Raw genomic sequence first — 24,367 nt, 5'->3', positions numbered from 1 at the left:
AATAAACTTAAACATTAGGGGTTTTTCTTGAAAAATCCGTTGTATGTATGATTTTATAGAAGTTACTTTTTTACATAATGTTTGTTTAATAAGAAAAACTAGATGAGTGTTGGTGCGAAGATGGGGCGGGAACAAGACGAAGATGTATGTACCCGTTAGGGCGGGGATGGAGATGGATTTCATACCCGTCATAGGTGATGGGGAGGGATGGGAATGAAATTTTTTGGTGAGGTTATGGATGGAGGGACCTCCATCCGCATCCGCCCCGCCACGCCACATTTACATCCCTAGTACACCATGTTCAAAAGCGTAAATAAAAAGTTAGGATCATGTATTCACATTATTTTTTGATAGCACTACTTATCTTGCCATCTTCTATAAACATATATTTTGGAACAGTTACAAAATACAAATTTACCATTGCAATGGCGTAGTATCAAGTTGTCAGCTATCGGGCCGATAGTTCCTAACAGAAAACTCACACTGTTACCATTTCCGGAAATCTAGCTTTCTATCTTTCTTGTCTTATACTGGTATTTTGAATTTTTCTTTTGTTTTCTTGTTTCTTTTGCACTTGAACTGTAAAAATTTGGTAACTATAGACCAGAGGGTAAATTTCCAAAACTGCAGATCTGTGAATATCAAAATGACTGTACAACCCTTAGTTGTTTCAGTATATACCTAAAAACCACCTAATCCAGTCATGTGCTTCTTCATGGCTCTATCCTTTCTGTAATGATTATTCCTTCCACCACCGCTGCCTCCTCTTCCTCCTCCCCGTCTTCCACGTCCCCTTCCTCTTCCAGCATTATCACCACCATCCACTACTAAAGGATCAGACTCATCCGCTTCTACTTGGTTCTGCTCTTCTAGAATCTTAACAGCACCAAAAGGACGGTTACCCCCACGTCCGAGTCCATGTATTTGTTCTTTCTGAGCTTGATTGAGTAGAGATGCTTGCTTTAGATCAGCCACCGCAACAGATCCTTCAACCTTATAACTGTAATTCTTACCATCCTTGACATAAAACTGAGGTTTCTTTTTAGAATTCCATTTGGAAGTAGCTGCGTTGGAACCAGAACCTTGACTGTCAGCCCCGGACGACGCACTCAATTTTGAACGGATTCTCTCACCTAAAATCTCTGTCTCCTCCACACCAGATTCCATAACAGTCATGCCAAGGTCATCGAAAGAATCATCATACTCGTCTTCATATTCATATTGAGACAACAAGGCAGTCGTCTTTTCCATGTGCTTCTCATCTCTAGAACCAAGAGTATCATGATCAGGTTGGTCGCCTTTAGATTTCCTGACAAATCGTCCAACTGAAGATGATATGGAAGATCCTGATGATGAAATTGGTTCATGCTTTGGCTTCTGAGGTATTGAGATTGAAGTTGTACTAGGCACTTCTGTAGATTCCACCAATATCCCCTTTCCTTTATCTTTCTTCATCAACAGTGGAGCAGACTTAACTGGAACTGTCTCCATTGAATTGTCCAGACTCCGCAGATCTTCATGCAAAGTTCCATCCAAAATCCTTTGAATAACCTCCTCGTGATTATGATCATAAGCTTCAAGACAAGCTGATATAAATCCTTTTCCATAATCAGGGAAAAGATCTTTCACTTGACTGATCTTTGACTCAGCAATTGCTGCATCTTCTGCCACTTGCAAGCGATCAGAGTTTGGAGCACTGGATAACTTCCTAGAAACAGCAGGTAATGGATGTATCATCATCCCAGTCAAGTATTGGTATTGCTCATCATCTATTAAAGCCCATCCTACATCAACACATTGAATAAGTCATTATTAGATTTTAGGAAAGCTCTCCGTTAAACAGCTGAATACACATGGGTCTATGCTATCACAGCCATTCATGTTCGAGCTATGACCTAAAGCCCCAAACCCATTTAAAAAATAGGTAAAGGAAAGGAGACACAGAATAGGACACTTCAATGTCAAAGAGAGAAGACTCGATTGTACAAATGAAACTGATTTTATTGTTAAATAAACATGGTTTGTCTGAGAAAATGTATTTACCACTTTGTTTGAGGCTCTGTATTCTGTGCATAATTTGGTAAGTTCTTTCAATATTTTGAAGAAATGTACCCCTGTGATTTTTACCCTGAGGAACTGCAGCAATCTCCTTAAACGTTTGAACCAATATATCAGCCCTTATAACAGGATCCTCAACACTAAAAGGAAACATCTTCATGGTAGCAGGGAACGGAAGGTTGTCTTCAAAAAGCTCCTCACTCAGGTAACAATTATCTAATAATTTCCAGCCAAGATCAACTAATCTTGAAGATAATATTTTTAAACTAACAGAAACATCAGAAAGCAGGGGAGATGTCGTCTCCCCAGCAGCTAAAATGATTTGGAGCCCTTGTTTTAAGAAGGGTAGCAGCGAGTCATGCAAAGTTGCAAGAACAATGATCAATTCCTCGTTACCGTGACTGCATAAAATGGAGTAAGAATACAACTCTTTAGTGAAACAAAAAATTAGTACAATTACCAGCTCATACTGTGCAATTAACTGTCTGCGTAAAAAAGGCAAGTAAAAGATATATAAGTGGTACCTAGCATCAATAGGGCAAGAGAAGTAAAGAGCTGCAGGCCTATAAGCACTAATAAATGTGGCCATGGATACAACAGCGTCATTTAGGAAATCCATCACCTATAAACAAGAAAGAACATGATAGACCATTAGTCAAGCCTATACATCAAATTCAGCCTAATGCAAAAGTAGATAACAGTGGATGAAGGGAAGGGAGGAAACAAATTGGCAAAATTGTTGCATTCAGAATGAGGAATAATTAGAATACAGTTCATTCTATGCAAAATGTGGCAGGAGAATGATATAATGATCCAGATAGGATTTAATAATATTTTCCTTGAGTATTATATTCAGTTGCTGACTTGCCGGGGTATAAGATGCTAGATAGAAGTGTTGTGCAACAAACCACTGTGGAGCAAGGACATGTTCTCTCTGAAAATCAACAGAGCATGCTCAATTTCACCTTTTGTGCTGAAGATGTGAAGGCTGCAGTCTTTTCCATTCCTGGAAACAAGGCGCCGGGTTTAGATGGCCATGGTAGTGCTTTCTACAAAGCTCCTTGGGGAACCACTGGTCCAGATGTAACTAAAGCTATCCTTAAATTTTTTGAAGATGGGAAATTGCTGGAGGAAATCAATGCTACTTCTATAACTTTAATTCCGAAAGTTAAATGATCCGAGTCTCTTGCTAACTTAGGCCAATATCCTGTTGCAAGATTATTTACGAGGTTATCACTAAGCGTATGTATCACAAACTTAAGTTAGTTTTGCCAAGCTTAATCTCTCCAACTCCAGGTGCTTTTGTAGCCAACAAAAGTATACTACAAAACATCTTAGGGGTCGTTTGGTTGGGTGCTTTGGAATGGGTAGGAGTGGAGTTAGGATTCATTCCATCCATTTTATTTTTTGGGCTTTTTTAGAATGGAGTCTCATACCAAGAGGGTTCTATCTCCACCCCATTTCTCAGGTGACCAAAAGCCCAAAATTCTTGGTATCCATGTCCCTATTTTGGAGCCCTAATTTTCAGTTCTAGGTTTTTGAAACCTTAAAAGACGAGTCCATTTTTCCGATGGAGAAACCGACCCGGATTCCGTGTCCGCACCCGAGTCGTATCTTGTCCACACCGGTACGGCGTGGTGGTGGGAAGAGTGCGAGTATCCCAGCGTTGTTCCGTTCCTTATGGCATAAATTAATAAATTTACCTACTAGATACCCCCTTCGTTTCATAAAATGGTTTCACCTGACTTTTCACAAAAAATCAATAAAATGATTGGAAGTAAAAAATATTGTAAGAAAAGAAAAATAAAGTAATGGAAGTAGTAGATTATTGTAACTTGTAAGAATGAATAACAAAGTAATGTATAGTAGTAGAATATTGTAAAACAAGAATACTCTCCTTATCCCAAATTAATCATCACACTTTCCATTTACGTCTATCCCAATTTAATTGTCACACTTTCTTTTATGGCATGGACCCACTAATAATTTATTACTTCGCTCTTTCCAGTACTAAAAGTTATACTTCAACCTATAATATACAACTCCATGAAAAGTTGGGTGCGATGATTCAATTGGGACGGAGTGAGTACATAAGGTAAGTGGGGCAGAAGTGGAGAAAGAAATAATAAAATAATGTGGGCCATATGTCAAAAAATTGAAAAAGTGAAGCATAGACATTTTTGTAAAACTGGTAAAAAAAATGTGAAACGGTGGGAGTACTTGACTTGATAGAGTGACTTTTAATTGATATTGCCACATATCTCTTGAATAAGAGAATCCTAAAAAGTGAAGGCACCAGAAGGAAGTCTTGCTTTTGCTTGTAGGCAAACTATAGAAAACATCCTACTTCCATGCAGAATATTACTATGTTCAAATGATGAAGAACACAATTGAAGAAATTACAACCAACCTCTAAATATTCAATATGTCGTTGACTGGGTCCATTGTCCACAAAACCACCAGTAGAAATGAAAGCCTGTCCAAAGAAAGAACTTGATCTTAAGTTCCAAAAATAAGGAAGGGGAACTCATAGCAGGCACATCAAGTTATCCATTTACTGCATTGCATTTAGACCACTTCCACAAAACAAGCAGACAATATTCTCTATAATAAAAGGAAAAACAAAAGAAAAGTTATGAGAAGCCCGGAAAAGGGGTATATACAAAACATAAATTGTTGTGCCTAGCTCTTCTGTGATGACTTGACAGAGGAAACCCACAACCACCACCTACACCAGAAGGAGACAAACAAAGGGGAGCAGGAGAGATGCAATCAAAGGCAATTAAGAGAGCAGCAAACAACAACGCAACAAAGTAACAGCAGTAGTACAACTATGTTTTGGAATTTAAAGGGGGGAAAGGGGGAACCAATCTTCATTGTGTTGTGTGTGTAATCATTGGAAACTTGTGACCTAACGTCACTATTTTGGAGAATTGTAGCCTCAAGCTGCTAATACTGTAACGAAGCTCTTCTTGAGTTCTACTTCATTAATCTAAGCAAGTAATCTTCCTTGTTATCTGCTAGCGAGGTGTGACTTGTGAGTTTGTTACATCGTTATACAAGAACAGCAGCAAGCCACTTTCATACACCACCGTTAGAAGGGGAGAATGTCAACTGATCAGAATATTCTCTTTGCTGAAATCTGAAATATTTGCACCTGCCATTCAATTTTTTGTCACGCAAAACTCAATCACTAATGTCAAAGACTTGGAAATGAGGGTCCCTCTTCATTTCCTATTTCATTTCTTATTCCTTCCTGAAAGTCATACAGCTGACTGAATTAAATACACACATTATGACAAGAGAGATAATAGAGCTCTTTGTCGCCTCACATACAAGTGAATTCCTTCCTCACATTCTAAAATTTAGATCATTAAAAGATAGATGGTAACACTTGCTTACATTTTACCATAAGCGAAAGTTATTGCACTGGCATTTCCAAATTGTTTAAAACCATTAAAAATGGGCTACTCTGAATTCTGATGTACTTTATATGTAATTTTAGGGCATGTCAAAGATAGATGGTAACACTTGCTTACATCTTATTTCACTGAAAGACATCGAATCATCATATTCAATCAATTCTCATGAAATGGCACCAGTTCTTAATGTCTTCTTGCAAAACTATTGCTCCTCGGGGAAAATGAATAAATATTAAGGCCAACAGGAAATGTCTCATCATCAATCATTGACGTAGGTAGATATAATAACCAAAATATACTGTCAGTATCAGATAATCTATTGTTCCAATTAACTAAGTCAATATGCTTGAAGTGTAAATCAGTAGGTTAATGATATGCTTGAAGTGTAAATCAGAAGGTCAATAATATAATAAATAGGGTGGCAAACAGGACTTATGAATCTAACTCTGTTCCAAATTATGTGTCCAATTTTCCTTAAATGATATTGTTTATTGCTATATAATGCCGACACAACAGTAAGGTAGTACCTGTCTATTTATAACGCCAATAGATATTCAATCAAATATGAAGATATAACTAACAGGTCCTTTATTTGTGTGCATTACCTTGAAAGGCAGTTATGAAGGAAGGGAATAGAACTTTTCGGGTAGCAGTTTAATAAAAGATGCATAACTGAAAACCCAGGGAGCATAATAAAAATTATCAATCAGTGTGGCTTTGCCAGAGCAGTAAGATGACATGATTAAACAACACTCAAACAAGGAAGATCAGCAAATTGAGAAACTAAAATGAGAACATTCAGAATCTCATAAGAACTGATTGGTCAGATCAAAGTACATTCTCCCACCAATAAGTTATTCAACAAACTTGCTCATCTTTACATTTAATCAGAAGGCCTTTGTTTAACAATAGAGCCACAAGCCTCAAAACATTACCTCTAAAGATGACTTGCAGCGTTCACACATTGTGCGAACAATGCCCAATAAATGAGACAGCATGGCAGTGAGACTTCTGTAGATATCAGGCTGCGCATTCATAGCATTCAAAACCTGGATCAGAAGAAAACAATTATGAGAATAATTATTTTGATAGTCCTTAAACAGGAAGCAATAGAAATTGCAGGCATAGCTCACATCCTCACAACACATAAAGTAACAATCCCCCAAGGATTAGTCCACCAGTATGGTACTTGATGCAACGAAAATGTTGGGGCAACTTCACAGGTTTCTGATGAAACAGGCACTTAATAATTATGATGCCTTAGTGAGCATACACTTGCAAGGGTATAACTCTCAACAACTATCTCCATCAAAACATGCCAACACCCAAAACAGAGACTTTTTGCTTTTTTCATGCTTAATCAGACTACAATATACATCCATACAGCAAAAATCTAAGAAATGTCAGACAACAGTTTCGAATAAGGACAAAACAGAACAGAACCCCAATTTTGGCTACAATGAGAAGTACGTTCCGTAACTAATATCTCACCATAAAGTGCTCATAAACAAGACAAGGAATCCCTTCTTACCCATCCCTACCTGCAACTCCCATTTGGAAGTTATTTAAGCATCCAAAGGCGTATTTATTTATCCATTAATAGGAAGTATTATTACCACGAGGTTTGACCTGTCACATTATTCCAAATCCTATTAATCGGGGTGTAAAAAATTCACTACTCAAAGTGATAGAATATATTATGTCATTTATGTAATATATTTGTAATTATGTCAAGGATCTGCATTCCTTTAATATAGTTTGTAATTAGCTAGTAAATTAGCAGTTACCTACTTCAGAGGCTAAAATCATGTAGATGTATTTCACACCTCCATGGCAGATGCACCGAGCTCGAGGATTTTATGCAGGAGGTCATGAGAAATGGTTGCATAAATCCATTGGAGCACAGTAGCATCAAGCGTCGACCAAAGCTCCTTTTCTTCATCTAAGCACCTTCTCTTTGCCTTTTACGGTTGAATGATGTGGTATGACCTAGTGAGAACGTGCGTGAATCTTGAAGAGGTCCGCACAAGTCATGTATTGTACATTCTCCATTTCAAGGATGATGGAGATATGGTTTTTGATGTTCGAGACACAAAGAGCCGGGTGAAACTTTGGGACAATGACGGTGGCTGACGGGAAGTGGAGATGAGAAGGAGAAGAAGAGAGAGAGAACGGCGGAAGCAGAGAGGATGAGAAGGAGCGTGCCCTAATCTAATACGTGATTTTAGCCTCTAACATAGGTAACTGCTAATCTACTAGCTAATTACAAGCTATATTAAAGGAATGCAAATCCTTGACATAATTAAAAATATATTACATAAATCACAGAATATATTCTATATATTCTAAGAGCATGCCGGAAAATCAAATAATACTTAGGGGCGGGGTTAATTTTAAAAGGGGAGATAATTCCAAGGGGATTTAATAGAGGCGGATTTGTTCTTTCTATAATGTTTGGAAATTCTACTGGAGTAATATTCACCCTCCCTCTCCCCATCCCCCATTCCCCACGCAAAGCGAGACGGCTCAGCCTGACTCCTTGTCAAGAATTCTTTGCCGATCTGTGGTTGCCAACGAGAAAAGAAGAAATAAGACTAGCAGATTTTGGTAGGGGGAAGAAAGATATTGCTAGGTGGGCTATTTCCGACTTTCCAGAAAAGCTAGGTGAGCAGTCGAGCAACTTGGACTGTTACCAGAGGATGGTTGATAAAGGGTTGCTGCCAGCAGGCAGCAGATACAAAAATGAACAGATGTCAAGGAAGGACAGTAAAAAAGTTACCCAAGGGGTGGTGGGTAATTGTTACCGTCGTTTTGCGGGTAAAGGGTTGCTCAACTAAATATTTTCCTCATTCCATTCACTGCAAGAGTCCAGAACCTTAACCCCTTTTTTATTTCCCGCCTATTCCCCCTAATCCAGGCGTGCCTAAAATTACTCTCTTCCCACACTCGCAAATGTCTTGGAGATGTAGGATGTTGCATTACAAGGAAAGCTTAACCTGTGACCTATTAGCAGATGTTGGGCATTATAAACAGGGCCGTCTTAAGAAAATCCGAGGCCTTGGGCCGATTATAAAAGTAGGCCTTAAAAATAAAAATATGCAAAATGTAAATACAAAATTACAGCAAAACAAAAAACGCTTCTATGGAGAGTTGAACCCCATATCTGATAAAAGAAGCCTTGGTCCCGCTTCTGGACCACCAAGACAAACAGTTTACTGTCGAATGTTACAGATTTTAATTTTAACCCAATTTTTCTACTGGCAGACTTTTTTTTAAGAATGGGTCCCTTTTGGGCCCAAAAACCTTTGGGGCCCGCTGACCCTGACCCTGATTAAAAGAAAAATGGTATCTATTACATTATACAGACACCAGGAGTGACACGTGTCACTTCTTTGTGCAAAAAATTTCCGCCAAAAAAAAATTCCTATAAAATCTCTACATTATTTTTCTTTTATTTCTATCCTTTTTTATTTACTGTTTATGTATGGAAACATGTTTGTTTGTAGATTATGGAAATAATATATGCCACATAATAATTTGCTAAAAATGATTTTTGGTAATATTTTAGTCAAGTTGTTATATTAATAATGGAAATTATATTTACTCAATATTTTGGTCAAATTAACATATCAAGTATATAAAATACGTAATACGTAATACGTAGTAGGACGGATATTGCATACTCCGTATTAGATGATTAAATGAGTATGTTCAAGATTTATTAACTTTAGAGAGAGAAATATTTCAGTCAAATAATTTTAGAACATACGTGCATGCATTGACCTAATTTAGTGGTGGATAACTGTAAACACATTTATTCTGCTTAAGAGAAAATGAGAAAGGATTATAAAACATTTCCCAATTGCTGCTGGTCATGGATGGAGCAGATGCAATATGCCAAAACTTTTTCTAAGTTACACTACAGACATAGGATATCACAAAATCTCACCAATGATCTGGTCAATTCTTCATTTTCATGACCATAGACCGCACAAATATCCAACAACTTGGGCAAATCTAGCAATTTTTTTCCCTGCAAAAGGACTACAAATAGAACTAATTGAAGAATGTGCATTAAAAAGCAAGCACGACACTACAAGAAATGTAATCACCATAAAATAATTTCAATTGCTTTGCCACATAAATGAGGATGAAAAAATTCACAGATTACAACTCAAGCACTGCATAATGTCTTGTCACCAATCATATAAACTCGCACCAAATACATGCTGAAGACATGGGAGTTTTATTTAGAGATATTTAACCAACTGTAGTGGTGCACAACTAACCATGCACTTGTTCAACATTTCAATCCATGTTTGATAAACTCTCAAGGTTTGATGATAAAATAATGGATTTAGGCAATGCTATTAGGATCAAGTTTCTACTCTGCGTCATAAGGGGATCCCACAATTGGACAGTAAGATCAGATCCTATGATTGTATAAGGTTATATATGTTTAGCGTGTTCACTTAATTAGTAACCAAAAGTAAAAATGATATCACCTTTAATGATTCTTTCAACTGATAACATGTTGTTTTGCTTGTGTGTGATCGTTTTACAATTTTCTTTTGAGATTAGTTTTTGAGTTTCGGGGTAGAAGTAGTAGCAGAGAGAAACTGAAAGACTCGCTTTAAGAATTCAAAGAGGGCTCTTTTGTAAGCGCTTTGAGGTCCAAGAGTTCAGAGTGTGACACTGAGCCATTGCATTAAAAATACATAGCAACACCGCGCCTATTTGAGAACATTCTAAACATTATTAGAATCGTCATAAGATTCTAACAAGGGCGATATTGAGAATGAGTCAAGTCCATTAATCATACTCCAACTTAGCTTGATCCGGATTACGATTTTAATAAAATTAGACTTAGGTCTTATCAATGGTAAGAATTTATGATATTATCATACAACTTGATAAGGTTATTAAACTACGTTTCTTTGTACGAATTATTGTATCGTTGAAATCGCCACATGGCCAGATTCTAAGGCGAAAAAATATTGCAGCAAATGTAGTGTGGAAGCTCAAAATTGAGCGCCCACATCCCATACTTGAAGTTTTTTTTTTTTTTTTTTGGTAATAACATACTTGAAGTTAGGTGTTCGAGTCTCACCACTCCAAACTCTTTATTGGGTAGACTACTAAGATTCAGAATGATGCTCAATACCCCGCCTCTTGTGGCTTCCCCCCCCCCCCCCCCCAAGTAAAATAAATGCAGAAGTAAGACTACTCCAACCCCCCCCCCCCCCCCTTCCCTGCAAGAGAATAGACAAGACAACTTCATTAAAGAAAAAAAGTGGTCAGAAGACAACAGGGAGCCAACCATGCTGTAAGGCAGATAAATAAATCCAAATAAAGCTCGCATTCTGTCACTCTTTTGGGAAAAAGTTGAAAATGACTTTCAAGATAACTCAAGAAATTTCCCATCAAAACCCCATGGCATAGAGTCCTCTACACACTGCTGGCGCCTAAGTCCATAAATATAATCTTAAGGTGTTAGAAGATTTTTTGAAGGCGTGACTCAGGACAGCCCCTTTACAACTAAAAGCTTTCCACACAAGCTAAAAATCACTTTAGCATTAGAAACAAATGTCTCATTGTTTGAAGCTTGGAAACACAATGTAATCTTACCGATCTATCTTGTCAGGGCAACAAGTTTGTTTTTGATAGGAAAAAATATTTTATTAAGAAATAGAGAGAAGTACAGATATTTTAGGGTAACAAGATGCTAGGGTTTAGGTAACCAGAGAATTCAACCAATTAGTTGAAGACTAGTAATGAGGTCCTTAGCAATGGAACCAAAACAATACACCTACCAACCCAATTATCTTATCCATGGGACCATGGTTACAAGCAGATTTGCTAAACAAACAGAATTAGTTAGAATTCTAAGATTTCACATAGGAAAAGCTAGCCTCGTTATGAAAAAAAGCAAATGGTTAATACTTTATATCAAGAATTGAAGAGAAAAATAAGGAGAATTGGATAATACAATAAATACAGACTGAATCACAAACAGGATCGCTGGGACTCAGTTTGATGAGTTTGCAGTGTGGGACAGACAGCCAGACAGTAGAAATCGGATATAATGGAGGATAGAGACCTAAGACTAGGCCTTCAGCAACACTTAGATATAGATATGCTCAAGTAGCCAAGTAAAAAAAAACATCCTTGGCACATCAAACAAGAAATATAACTCCAACTCGAATGTCCCACTAAATTGTCATGCACTTATTTGCTAGAAGGCCAGCTGCCACAATTTGCCTTTCGAAGCAAGGGTTTACCAAGAACAGCGTCTTTGCAATTGAGGGGTCAGGTCTAAGTAACATTTGGTATAGTAAGGCTGCCAAAATCTGACATGATGACACCACCCCCAATCTACATAAAGCAGGAGATCCACTAAAGCAATTGTGATGATGGTGTATTACTGCTAACTCCAAGCAGGAAAAACAATATAGTAACGCAACATAGCTACAGTCCTACAAACTAAACTTGATGCATGCGATTTCTAAAACATTTTTGTAGAGCTCCTAACATAACCTACCAAAATATGCAACTTTACAATCTTAAGAGTTACATATTGGTCCTGTAACTAGGAATTTCTTTATTGTCCAAATAATGATATGCTGAAAACAGTATCATGATATATGCACATCAGAATCTTTCAGATCATTGCACCTACATATGTATAGATGCACAGTCCACATAGCGCACAGCCACACAGCTCATGAATGTTGGATATAATGCAAATGGACCGTGGTATAGGCTAAAAGGGCCATGTTGTAACTGAGAATTCAGAACTATGAAACTCATCAGTTACAAGTCTATTCCACTTTGTTTTTAATCTGTTGTAACAGTCCCTTATTTTACGCCCCCAAAGCTGATTTTCCTCCCTAATATCAGAAAGATTTTATGGTTTATTCCATTGGTTTTAATCTGACAGATTTCTGTCATAAAAAAATCTTCAGTTGCATTTTCTTATGGCTTTAAAAAGAAGACTCTTGCTGTCCAGAAACATATACAGAAAACCATCTTCTTCCCATTTCTTTACTGATTTTTTTCTCTAGTTCTGAGCATGATTATGAGTTCCTAATCTCCCTTATTTGAGTGCACAAGGGCTGTGTGAAATCTTGGGGGTAATGCCATTGCGATTGCACCATAGTCCGGCGAATTTTGCTTCTAAGACAGTGTTCATAACACGTCACAGCTTCACAAATACATTAAACTATTTGGCCCACATTGTCAAGCATTTTATTTCTAACTATCTACTAAATTTGCAGAGCTCTTTTTCTAACAATTTAGAAGCAAAATTCTATCTGCAATTTCAGATTATGGATTCATCCTTGTTCAAAACTCTTCCTGATCTCTCTAAACTAGAAGCGTTAGATGATACAAATTACAAGCGGTGGGCTAAAAAACTCCTTATCTTCTTCGAACAACTCGAGGTTGATTATGTCCTCACAACAGACTGCCCTCAACGTCCCGATGCCACTGCTACTGTTGATGCTTTACACCTTCTGATCTAGATGGTCAGATTGCAAAGTATGAAAAACATAACAAATTCGCCAGAGGTCATCTTCTCACTCATATGACCAATGCCCTATTTGATCTCTTTATTAATAACAAGTCAGCAAAGTCAGTTTGGGAGACCTTGGAGAAGAAATATGGCACTGATGATGCCGGCAAAAAGAAGTATGCCCCTGGAAAGTGGTTGCAGTTCAAGATTGTCGATGATAAACCAATCATGGATCAAGTCCATGAGTATGAGAATCTGGTCGCTGACATCTTAGCCGAGGGCATGAAGATGAGCGAGCTGTTGCAAGCCAATGTCCTAATCGAGAAGCTTCCTGATTCGTGGTCCAACTACCACAACCATCTCAAACATAAGAAGAAAGATATGTCGCTAGAGGAGTTAGTCAGCCACATGAAGATTGAAGAAGCCAACGGACTAAAGGATAAGGACTCTACTCCCTATGAACTTTCCGTTAAAGCTAACCTTGTGGAATCTACTGTTCCTAAGAATGACAGGTACAAGAAAGCTACTGGAAACTTCAAGAAAAACAACTAGAAACTTGGAGTCCAGAATAACAAAAGTGCAAATTTTAAGAAGAACAACAATGGCAAAGGAGCTATTGGCAGTGGCTGTTATGTGTGTGGAAAACATGGTCACAAGGCATATCAATGCTATAACCGTCAAGATGCTGCAAAGATTGGATAGAAGCAAGACCAGCACAAGTCTCAAGCTCACCTAACTAAGGATCAGAACGATATTATTACTGCAGTAGCTGAACTGAACTTAGTTTGTAACAAAGCAGATTGGATCATTGACACAGGAGCTACCAAACACTTTTGTGCAAACAAGGAGTTGTTCGAGAACTTCGAGGAAGCTGCAAATGGAGAGCAAGTCTTCATGGGAAACTCTAGCAGTGTTGAAGTACTCGGTAAAGGAAAGATCTCTCTCAAGTTAAATTCTGGAAAAACTTTAGCATTGCATAATGTGCTTTATGTGCCTTCCCTACGTAGAAATCTGATTTCTAGTGGACTTCTTAACAAAGCTGGGATTAAGTTAGTATTTGAGGCTGACAAACCTGTATTGACTCGTAATGGGGAATATGTGGGGAAAGGGTACATGTCAGGGGGATTATTTGTCTTAGAGACTATTTGTGTTGTTGAGTCTGTTAATAAAACTTCTACTTCTGCTTACTTGCTTGAGTCTGTTGATCTTTGGCATGGTAGATTGGGACATGTAAACTATGGTTCTTTGAAACGTTTCCAAAACATGTCTTTAATTCCTAATCTAGTTGGAAATGGCCAAAACAAATGTGAAATATGTGTTGAGGCTAAACATTCCAGAAAACCTTTCAAGATTGTCACAAATAGACAAACAGAATTACTTGAATTGGTACATACGGACCTAGCTGACTTTAGGAATACCGTAAGCAGAGGCGAAAAAAGGTATTACATTACATTTGTTGATGACCATTCTAGATATACCAAAGTGTACCTTTTGAGAACCAAAGATGAGACAGAAAAAAAGTTTTTAATTTATAAGGCAGAAGTAGAAAATCAATTGGACCGTAAGATTAAGAGACTTAGGTCAGATAGAGGCGGTGAATACGGAACCACCTTTTTAAAGGAACTTTGTGAGAAAAATGGGATTATCCATGAGTTGGTTGCTCCCTACACTCCCCAACAAAATGGCATTGCTGAAAGGAAAAATAAAACTCTTAAAGAGATGATGAATGCTATGTTAATAAGTTCTGGTTTGCCGGATAACATGTGGGGGGAGGCCGTACTTTCTGCTAATTATGTGTTAAACAAAGTACCCCATAAGAAACTAGACAAGACTCCTTATGAGTTATGTAAAGGCCCCGACAAGACTCCTTATGAGTTATGTAAAGGCCCCCGGACCTAACCTAAAATACTTAAAGGTATGGGGGTATTTAGCTAAGGTAGGTTTACCTTCCTTTAAACGGGAAAATGTTGGACCTAAGACTTTTGATGTTGTATTTGTTGGTTACGCTGAAAACAGTGCAGCGTATAGGTTCATGCGTTTAAATGATAGATCAATGTGTGAATCAAGAGATGCTGATTTTTTGAGCTTGTTTTCCCTTTAAAGAAAAATGTTATTCCTCGTGATGTGTCTATGTCTTCTCTCATTTCCTCTTCTATGCCTTTAATTGTCTATGAAAGACGTAAAAGACGTAGGATTGAAACTAGCTTGGGTTCTGGTTCTTTGACTACCTTTTTTAAGAACTTAATGACATGGATGAATTAGACGAACTTGTTGTAAGCTTACATTTGTTTGATGATGAGCCTAAAAATTTTGAAGAGGCTATGAGTTCTGTCGATGCTAGTTTTTGGAAGGAAGCTGTTAATAGTGAAATAGAGTTTATTATGTCTAATCATACATGGGAACTTATTGAGTTACCTAAAGGTAGCAAAGCTATTGGCTGTAAATGGATCTTTAAAAGGAAAGGGAAAACTGATGGTGCAGTTGATAGGTACAAGGCAAGGCTTGTAATCAAAGGTTTCACTCAAAAGTTTGGCATTGATTTCTTTTATACTTACTCACCTGTGACTAAGATCGCCACTATTCGTGCTTTACTTGCTTTAGCTTCAAGTTATAAGTTGATTTTACATCAGATGGATGTAAAGACTGCTTTCTTGAATGGCGACTTAGAGGAGGAAATTTATATGGTACAACCCCCTGGTTTTGTAGTTCCCGGAGAGGAACATAAAGTGTGTAAGTTAAATAAATCTTTGTATGGGTTGAAACAAGCTCCAAAACAATGGTACGAAAAGTTTCATAAAACCATTCTGAGTTTTGGATTTATTGTGAACCGTGTTGATGCTTGTGTGTACTCAAATATGTTTGGATTTGATTGTATTATTGTTTGCTTATATGTTGATTTTTGGTACACATATTGATGTTATTAATGAAACAAAATTGTTTCTATCCTCTCAGTTTGAAATGAAATATTTAGGTGAAACTGATGTGATTTTGGGTGTCAAAGTTACCAAAACTAGTAATGGTTTCTCTTTGTCTCAAGCTCATTATGTAGAGAAAGTGTTAAAGAAATTTAACAGTTTTGATGTGTTGGCAGTTAAAACTCTGTATGATCCTAGCATTCACTTAAAAAAGAACAAAGGGAATAGTGTGTCTCAATCAGAGTATGCTAAGATAATTGGGAGTCTAATGTTTCTAATGAACTACACTCGGCCGGATATGGCCTATGTAGTTAGTAGGCTTAGTAGGTTTACTCATAACCCTAGTACAGATCACTAGAATGCTCTTAGGCGTTTGTTAAAATACCTTAGAGGTACCATGGATTGGGGTTTGCATTATGTTGGATTTCCTGCAATGTTAGAAGGTTATTGTGATGCAAATTGGGTATCTGACAATGATGAGGTGAGTTCCACAAGTGGATATGTATTCACTTTATGTGGAGCAGCGATCTCTTGAAAGTCTTCTAAACAGACTTGTATTGCCCGATCCACTATGGAGTCCGAGTTTATTGCTTTGGACTTGGCCGGGCAAGAGGCGGAGTGGTTGAGAAACTTATTGGTTGATATTCCATTGTGGGGGCAACCTGCTCCACCGGTATCTCTACATTGTGACTCACAGGCTGCAATTTGTGTTGCCAAGAACAATGCTTATAATGGCAAAAAGAGACATATACACGTTAGACACGCATGTGTGAGAACTTTGTGAGAACTTTGATAGAGAGTGGTGTAATCACTATGGAGTATGTGAGGTCTGAGAGGAACATAGCAGATCCATTAACTAAGGGGCCTAAACAAAAGACTTGTCCAAGATACATCGAGGGGAATGGGGCTTAAGCCCGTTGGTTGAGGAATTCATGGTGGACCTTGTTCACACAAGGTTTCTTGTGGACTAACGAAGCCATGGAAAGACTCATATATTGTACACTTCCCATTCCTATGACTTGTACATTTTGTGAGGTTAAGCTCTTTGCTTTTAATGAATTCATATCGCAGGGTTTGGGTGGTCCTATTGAGACGGACTTGATGAATTCACCGCCTATATATTGAGAGGATGAGCAAATGCTCTTAATGATTTCTTATCCCAGGGTATAGGTGGTCTATGTGATAGACTTGATGAAATCACCTACTTGAGTGTGAAGGTTTTGCCACCTTCTACGAAAGACTTTGGCAAGTTTTTCTAGAGCACTCATAAGCATCCCAAGTATAATGGCCGTTGTTGGTTGGTAATCGTGGAACTCATAATCTTTAAAGGTGAGAAATGTGTTATTGGGAGTTATTCCTTAGTTAATAGAGTTCCAGATTTGTTCACTCTCTTGATAAAGGAGTAGTCCAATTTTCACTATGTGTTGGTTCAATCGCAAGATACCAATACTTAAGTATCAAGCTTACTTAGATGCTCGGAATTGTTTTTTGTTTTTGCTTTATTTATTTCCCTTTGCATTTGTGGGGGATTGTGGATATAATGCAAATGGACCGTGGTATAGGCTAAAAGGGCCATGTTGTAACTGAGAACTCAGAACTATGAAACTCATCAATTACAAGTCTATTCCACTTTGTTTTTAATGTGTTGTAACAGTCCCTTATTTTACGCCCCCAAAGCTGATTTTCCTCCTTAATATCAGAAAGATTTTATGGTTTATTCCATTGGTTTTAATCTGACAGATTTCTGTCATTAAAAAAAATCTTCAGTTGCATTTTCTTATGGCTTTAAAAAGAAGACTCTTGCTGTCCAGAAACATATACAGAAAACCATCTTCTTCCCTTTTCTTTACTGATTTTTCTCTCTAGTTCTGAGCATGATTATGAGTTCCTAATCTCCCTTATTTGAGTGCACATTAAGGGAGATAGCTGTGTGAAATCTTTGGGGGGAACGCCATTGCGATTGCACCATAGTCGGGGCGAATTTTGCTTCTAAGACAGTGTTCATAACACGTCACAGCTTCACAAATACATTAAACTATTTGGCCCACATTGTCAACCATTTTATTTCTAACTATCTACTGAATTTGCAGAGCTCTTTTTCTAACAATGAAGTCAACAATAGCAGGTCTTACAGCTCGTTAAGTCAATAACACCAGAGTTCATGATTAAACTTATAAGTTCGAAGCTTACTTTTGCAACACAGAGTTCTAACATGTTTCAAACCACATATTACTTTTAACAGTCAACCAAGTATTAAGCACAGATGATATGGAGATGATATGGACACAGTACATCTCAGTCCATCTCAGTCCCCAGCAAAGACTCAGAAGACAAAGATTTAGATAGTTATTTGGATCTTGCAAGAAAATTCCCCAACAAACCCTAGATTATGTTGCAGATAATAAAGACAAAGCCTATCTCTCCATTACACTGTTATAGTGCAAAAGCAACTTAAGCATAATATAATAATCTTATCATGAGATAGTGCAAAAAGCAACTTGAGCATAATATAATAACCTTATCATGAGATGGTCCATGAGCCAGGCCAATTAATAGTGCATTACAACTCCAATTAAAATCTAAGACAACCTACCTTGGTGATCCTTTTGACTCAAGCTCTCTGTGGCTCGCAAACCAGGATCCTTATTAGAAGATCTGCAAACAAAAAGTTTAATAGATTTAAAATTAGACAATCATGGAACATTATAATGAAAAGTTAATAATATACTTGACATAGTACACAAGGCTGAAAAAAGGGGAACTGGCGCTATTCAGTAAGGTGATTGAACTGGAAACTCACATTCTGTACAATAACATGAAAACACGCCGGCTTAGCTCCAAATCCCCAACAATAACACCAGCAACGATTCCCTTAGCTCCATGATAAGGGAAATCATACCATCTATTCCTAAACTGCAGGAAACTGTCAAGAAATTCGTGCAAGGACACATCTACCGCCACTGAAGAGAAAAGGCAGAAAAAATACCAAATGAATAACAACATTGTGAAGGAAAAGAAAATTGAAGGATTAAGTGCATGTCTACAATACATCTGATCATTATCCGAAACAAAATCTGAGTCCAAGTAATAATTCCTCGTCGAACGTGTTTGGAGAGCTCACTTATGACTTTTGATAATCAGATTCATAACAGTGACAAATGTGGCAGATACACCAAATTGAATGTCGATGCCTAAAATTGTAATTATGATGATATTTTTTCAAGACTAAGCTTCTCAGATAAACAAGGGAAGCTGATCTCCATAATTCTCTCCATTAAAAGAAATGCTTTTTTTATAAGAAAAGAGATAATATTATATTAACAGCAGGAAAAAAAGGAGAGTAAACAAAGAGGACAAGCTGTCCTATGAACAAGAAAGCAAAATTACATATTGCGCCAATTTCTCTGTACCTCCACAACCTTGTGAGACCCACTAGCATTAGCCCATAAAGATGCTAAAAAAGTTTGTTCCACAACAACTCGGAGGGTAACGAGCCACGTAAAAAAAAACCTCAGGTTTCTACAAACCCACACACCACATAACTGCCACGAAAGCATTGCGCCATAACAATCTCTTCTCCTTACCCTTACCAAAACCCCTAAAGAATACTTGAAGTCAAAATCCCTAAACCCTGAAGGGCAAACCCAATTTTCCTCATGCAAAGAAAAACAACCTCTTCCAATTGTAACTTGGCTCTGATACAAACCCCACTCTTGCCTATCGGCGGCAAGGGAGCAAGCGTGTTTGATTTTGAAAGGGTGCTCTTGCCAATTGGAGAAGAGAGCGAGGGTCGATCGGAGTGCTTGTGTGCACCCAACAGGCACAAGCGGGACCAACGACGAGAATTTACCTGATTGTGGGACTTCATGGGATTTGGGGGAGCTTTAGAACGAGTGATGGCACAATATCTATAAAGGCCTACAACAAAATACAAGCAATAAAGCGATGGATACAATTGGTGAGAAGTAGGAATTCATTCATTCATACCCATATAGAGGTTTACTTTGAATTAGCTACAAACTACATCATTGGATTGACAGTAACATAATAATTCTATCTAAAGCCTAGAAACCTATTAGAAAAGTCCTTGAAAGCATTAGATAAACAATATGCAAAAAGGAAGGCTGGATTCTAACACTTAGCCCATAAAGATGCTAAAAAGGTTTGTCCCACAGACAACTCGAAAGGTAATGAGCCACGTAAAACAACCACACACACCACATTAATTGCCATGAAAGTATTGCGCCATAACAATCTACTCTCCTTACCATTACCAAATCCCCTAAAGGATATTTGAAGTCAAAATCCTTAACCCCTGAAGGAAAACCCAAATTTCCTCACGCAAAGCAAAACAACCTCCTCCAAATGTAATTTGCCATTAATGTAATAAAACATGAGAACATGACTCACTATTAGCACGACAAAGCACATATCCGGAGAAATAACCAGCTTTTGGAGCATGTTATTAGTGTTAATCCTACCTAACGCCAATGTCCACAAAAAGGCCCTCCCCTTTAGAGGTATCTTTGCCTTGCAAATGAAATTCGCTACAAGAAAAGGTGGAAACTAAGGGGGTCGATTCAAGTGAACCAGAAAAGATTTGCAAGAAAACAACCCTAATAAATCCCCACTCCGTACTCTAGCATCCACTACTGTAGTTAATTGCAGATCCAACCCCCTAGTAGTGAAGGAAGCTCCTCTAACTCCTTATCATGTGGTGTCTTACCGAAAGATATATCCCATGCGTTATCACCACATAAACTAGACATGTGTGTGTTATGTCGAGACGGCAACTGAAATAATCGAGGAAATTGAACGGAGAAAGGTTACTCTCCCCTCCAAACATTTTCCCAGAAACGAACACGACAACCATTCCCTGCTTTGAACTTCACTTAAGGAAAGAAAAGTTTGAAAACTTGGGCAATGAACTTCCAAGGACAACCATGTATTACTCTAAGCGCACTTTGAGCATCCCATGCATTTGGTTGCAAGCCATATTTGCTCTTTATGACTCGATGCCACAAAGATTAAAAATCACAAGGAAAAAGGAAAACGCCACAACCACTTCCCGACTAGAGCGGAATTTTTGACACCACCTTCCCAAAGCCCTGACTCCCCTACTTCTTTTGGCCGAAAAAACCATTTCCCAACTCACAAGATGGTCTTTCATTGCATGGCCCTGACCACAAAATGTCCTAATTCTCTCAACCTTACTTTACTTACAATAGACACTAGGATATTGAAAAGGGAGAGATAATAGAAGGGATACTAGACAAATATGATTTGATTAAAGTAATCCTCCCACCAAGAGAAAAGCAGATCTTTTTCCATCAATCAAGTCTCTTTGAAATCCTCAAAGGTTCCCATGTACGTGGATTACCTCCCATAGGCAAACCCAAGCAGCTAAAAGGCCAACTCTCAACCTGACACCCAACCAAAGTTGCATACCCCGTTCAAAGAACAGTAGATTCAAGATTAATTCTTGCAAAGCTGCATTTAGAGAGGTCGTTTGTCAACCCCAAAACCACCTCATAAATTTATAACAGAGTGAGAACCTTCTTGATATGATCTACGTTAGCTACCAAAAACAAAATAGTATCGTGTACATATTGCAGATGTGAAACTTGCGCCTCATTCCGTCCACCTTGCAACCTTTAATCTCACCCTTTAACACCCCTCTCTCTTCCAAGAACATCAACTACTAAAGTGAATAGAAAAGGAGAAAGAGGATCACCTTGTCATAACCCTCGAGAAGACGTGAACCACTCCCTAGAAGCACCGTTCCCCGTAACTGAAAAATGTGCATTAGACAAGCATTCACGAATACACCGCCTCCATCGATCACTGAAACCTTTATTTTGAAGAACAGCATCAAGAAAATCCTAACTCTCCCTATTTTATGCCTTCTTAAAATCCTAAACTTAAAAACAACCCCTTTAACTGACCTTCAGCGAGCCTCACCTATCGCTTCATTAGCCACAAGAGTTGGGTCTAAAATCTACCTTTCCTCCACAAAAGCATATTGAGAGATATTGTTAGATAATACCTCTTGTAACTAGTTTGCCAACACCTTTGTAACAATCATGTATGCACTAGTAAGGAGACTAATGGGACGATAATCCTTACCTTGATCGACATTTGTTAAGGTTCTAGGACATTGAATGCATACTCTTCCCAATGATCCCAGAATCATGAAACTTTTGATCATATCCAACAATCTCGGAAAAATGCCATGGTGAAACCATTTGGTCCTCCTAACACCTTACCTCTCTCCATTATAAACATTTCTTTTTTAATCTCCTCCTCCTCAAAAGGTCTCTCTAGGCACAAGCCCATCTAAGGGGTCTGTGGTCCAATAACCCCTCAATGTTCGGCCTTTGCTCCCATTCTTAAACAATGCCATGTAAATATCTCGGTACTTATAACATCCACATCTTGGAAAACTCTCCATCATCACCCTGTATCTCCTTTATGAAGTTCCTCCTCCCATCCACTACTTCGAAGAAAAATCTCGAACACACATCCCCTTCTCTTGCCTACTTTACCTTGCTTTTCACACAACATAACCTCTTCTAGCTCATTCTTAAGTTCCACAATCTTATGTGTTAACTGTGTCTCTCAATTGCAAATTCGTTGATCAACTGAAGCGATCTCTTGTAAAAGAGCAACCTTTCTTTGCCATACATCTCCAAATACCTCTTTATTCCATATTTTCAAATTTTCGTTCAAAAAGTACAGCTTCTTAATAAAACAAAACCTCTCCATACTTGAACCTCGCACTCACCCACCACTCCTCACTTCATACAGAAATAAAGAAACAAATCTTCCTCTTCAACATAATTTTTTATTAGAGGTGCTAAACTGAGATTCAACCCAATCATATAAGAACCCAGAAAACTTAATGTCCAACTTTGTAACCAAATATTTTAAAAATAACGAAGCTAACAACTTTTAACAATTTCTTTCATGAGACGAGTTTGGTAGGTAAAAAGGCATTCCAACATTTGATAATCAATACAATGGCAAATATACAACCATTTTAACAAATCTCACCCAACAATGCACTTCTTATAAAAGAATAAAAACACACACCCCTATCAAAGTTTCTAGTGATAAAACGAAAGAAGTTTCACAAGACACAATGGATTACTAGACAATTGTTTTATTGTCGATGTAACACCTCATTACATGGAACAAAACTGATTTGTCTGAACCATATTCCTTTGAGTTGAATATGTTTTCGATTTTCATCTTTTTCTTCGAGTTGGTACACTTACTCTCTCTTTCAGTTTTCAAATGAATCTTTGAACCTTAGCCCTTTCTACCACACAAAAGTATCACAAGCATAAAGCTAAACTTGCATACTTATGGTTTTTCTCGTACTTGCACCCACTATCACCCATTTTTATACCATCTCTCCTCCTTTCTTAATATGCGTGCAAACAGCATTAACTGTAAGTCCACCAAAGGAAGGGAGAGATTAAGTCTAGATAATAATTTTCGCAGATTAGAGAACATCCCAAAACTAAATTATTGTGTCCATGCCTCTACATAAAGTTGCTAATGTTTTTCATAATAAGGCAAATAGCATTTTAAAGAGTGGATGCCAAAAATTAAGGTGCCTCGGGTGATAATCAAAACCTCGGATCGCAGTGAAACAAAAATTAAAAACAGTAGTCCATAGGATTGGAAAATAAAATAAAAAGAAACAGATGCAACCCAGAAATAAAAAAGGGTGTGGGGTTTTAATAACCTTCTCGCCAAAATTCTCTGGGTTTTAACTTGAGCAACCGAGCCAACTCTCTGTTGAGAAGATCAACGACTCGCTGAGACTCAAGGGGGTCTAAACCACCTTCATCCGAACCTAAACCAACAGCCACAGCTTCATCCTGGGGTAGGTAATTCACGAAATTCCCACCACCATTGTTGCTGCTACTGTTCTGGCGTTTGCTACTTGAAACCCACTCACCATTCGCATCAAATTGAACTCTACTGCCCTGAGAATGAGCGGCGGATGATGCTGGATTTGAGAATTGACATTGTCGCACAGAAGCGGAGAAACTACTGTTTGTTGGTGGTGGTGGCGGCGGTGCTGTTGGATTTGGGTTCGTTTTGGGCACAAATATTTTCTGGGTTTTGCCGCGAGAGCCCCTGCCGCCGCTGAAATTGCTGGTTTCTTGCCGATGATGCGATGATCGGTTCGACATTGTGCGCAGTTTGGAGGAGAGATATTCAGTGGACGATTAGCAGGAGGGTTCGCCTTTACAGGTCGTAAACTCGTAATTTTGACATCGGCGAGTAGGTTTACCCGGCTTCATTTGGTAAAATATCAGGGCCGTTTGGTTCACACGGGTAAATGAAATGGAATTACAAAAGGTTTGGAAATGAATGGGAGAAAATCCCTACATTATCCCAAGTTATTTGGTTTACAAAAATCAAAAGGAAAATCACCCCTTCCC

General features: G+C 38.0%; 1 protein-coding gene across 1 annotated transcript; it reads right to left on the bottom strand.

Moving 5' to 3' along the window:
- Positions 1-298: 298 nt before the first annotated feature.
- On the bottom strand, positions 299-24,273 carry LOC110786187 (uncharacterized). The gene is made up of 9 exons (XM_021990725.2): positions 23,662-24,273; positions 18,709-18,868; positions 18,502-18,563; positions 9,430-9,524; positions 6,416-6,529; positions 4,469-4,534; positions 2,583-2,680; positions 2,044-2,459; positions 299-1,784 (listed from the first exon to the last, which is right to left on the bottom strand). The coding sequence occupies exons 1-9, from the start codon at positions 24,113-24,115 to the stop codon at positions 682-684; spliced, it is 2,568 nt and encodes an 855-aa protein (XP_021846417.1). The 5' UTR covers positions 24,116-24,273; the 3' UTR covers positions 299-681.
- Between the last annotated feature and the right edge of the window lie 94 nt (positions 24,274-24,367).

This window comes from Spinacia oleracea, chromosome 3 (genome assembly GCF_020520425.1).
Source record: "Spinacia oleracea cultivar Varoflay chromosome 3, BTI_SOV_V1, whole genome shotgun sequence".
Taxonomy (NCBI): Eukaryota; Viridiplantae; Streptophyta; class Magnoliopsida; order Caryophyllales; family Amaranthaceae; genus Spinacia; species Spinacia oleracea.
The sequence above is the reverse complement of the archived record's forward strand: the minus strand, read 5'-3'. Positions and strand labels throughout refer to the sequence as shown.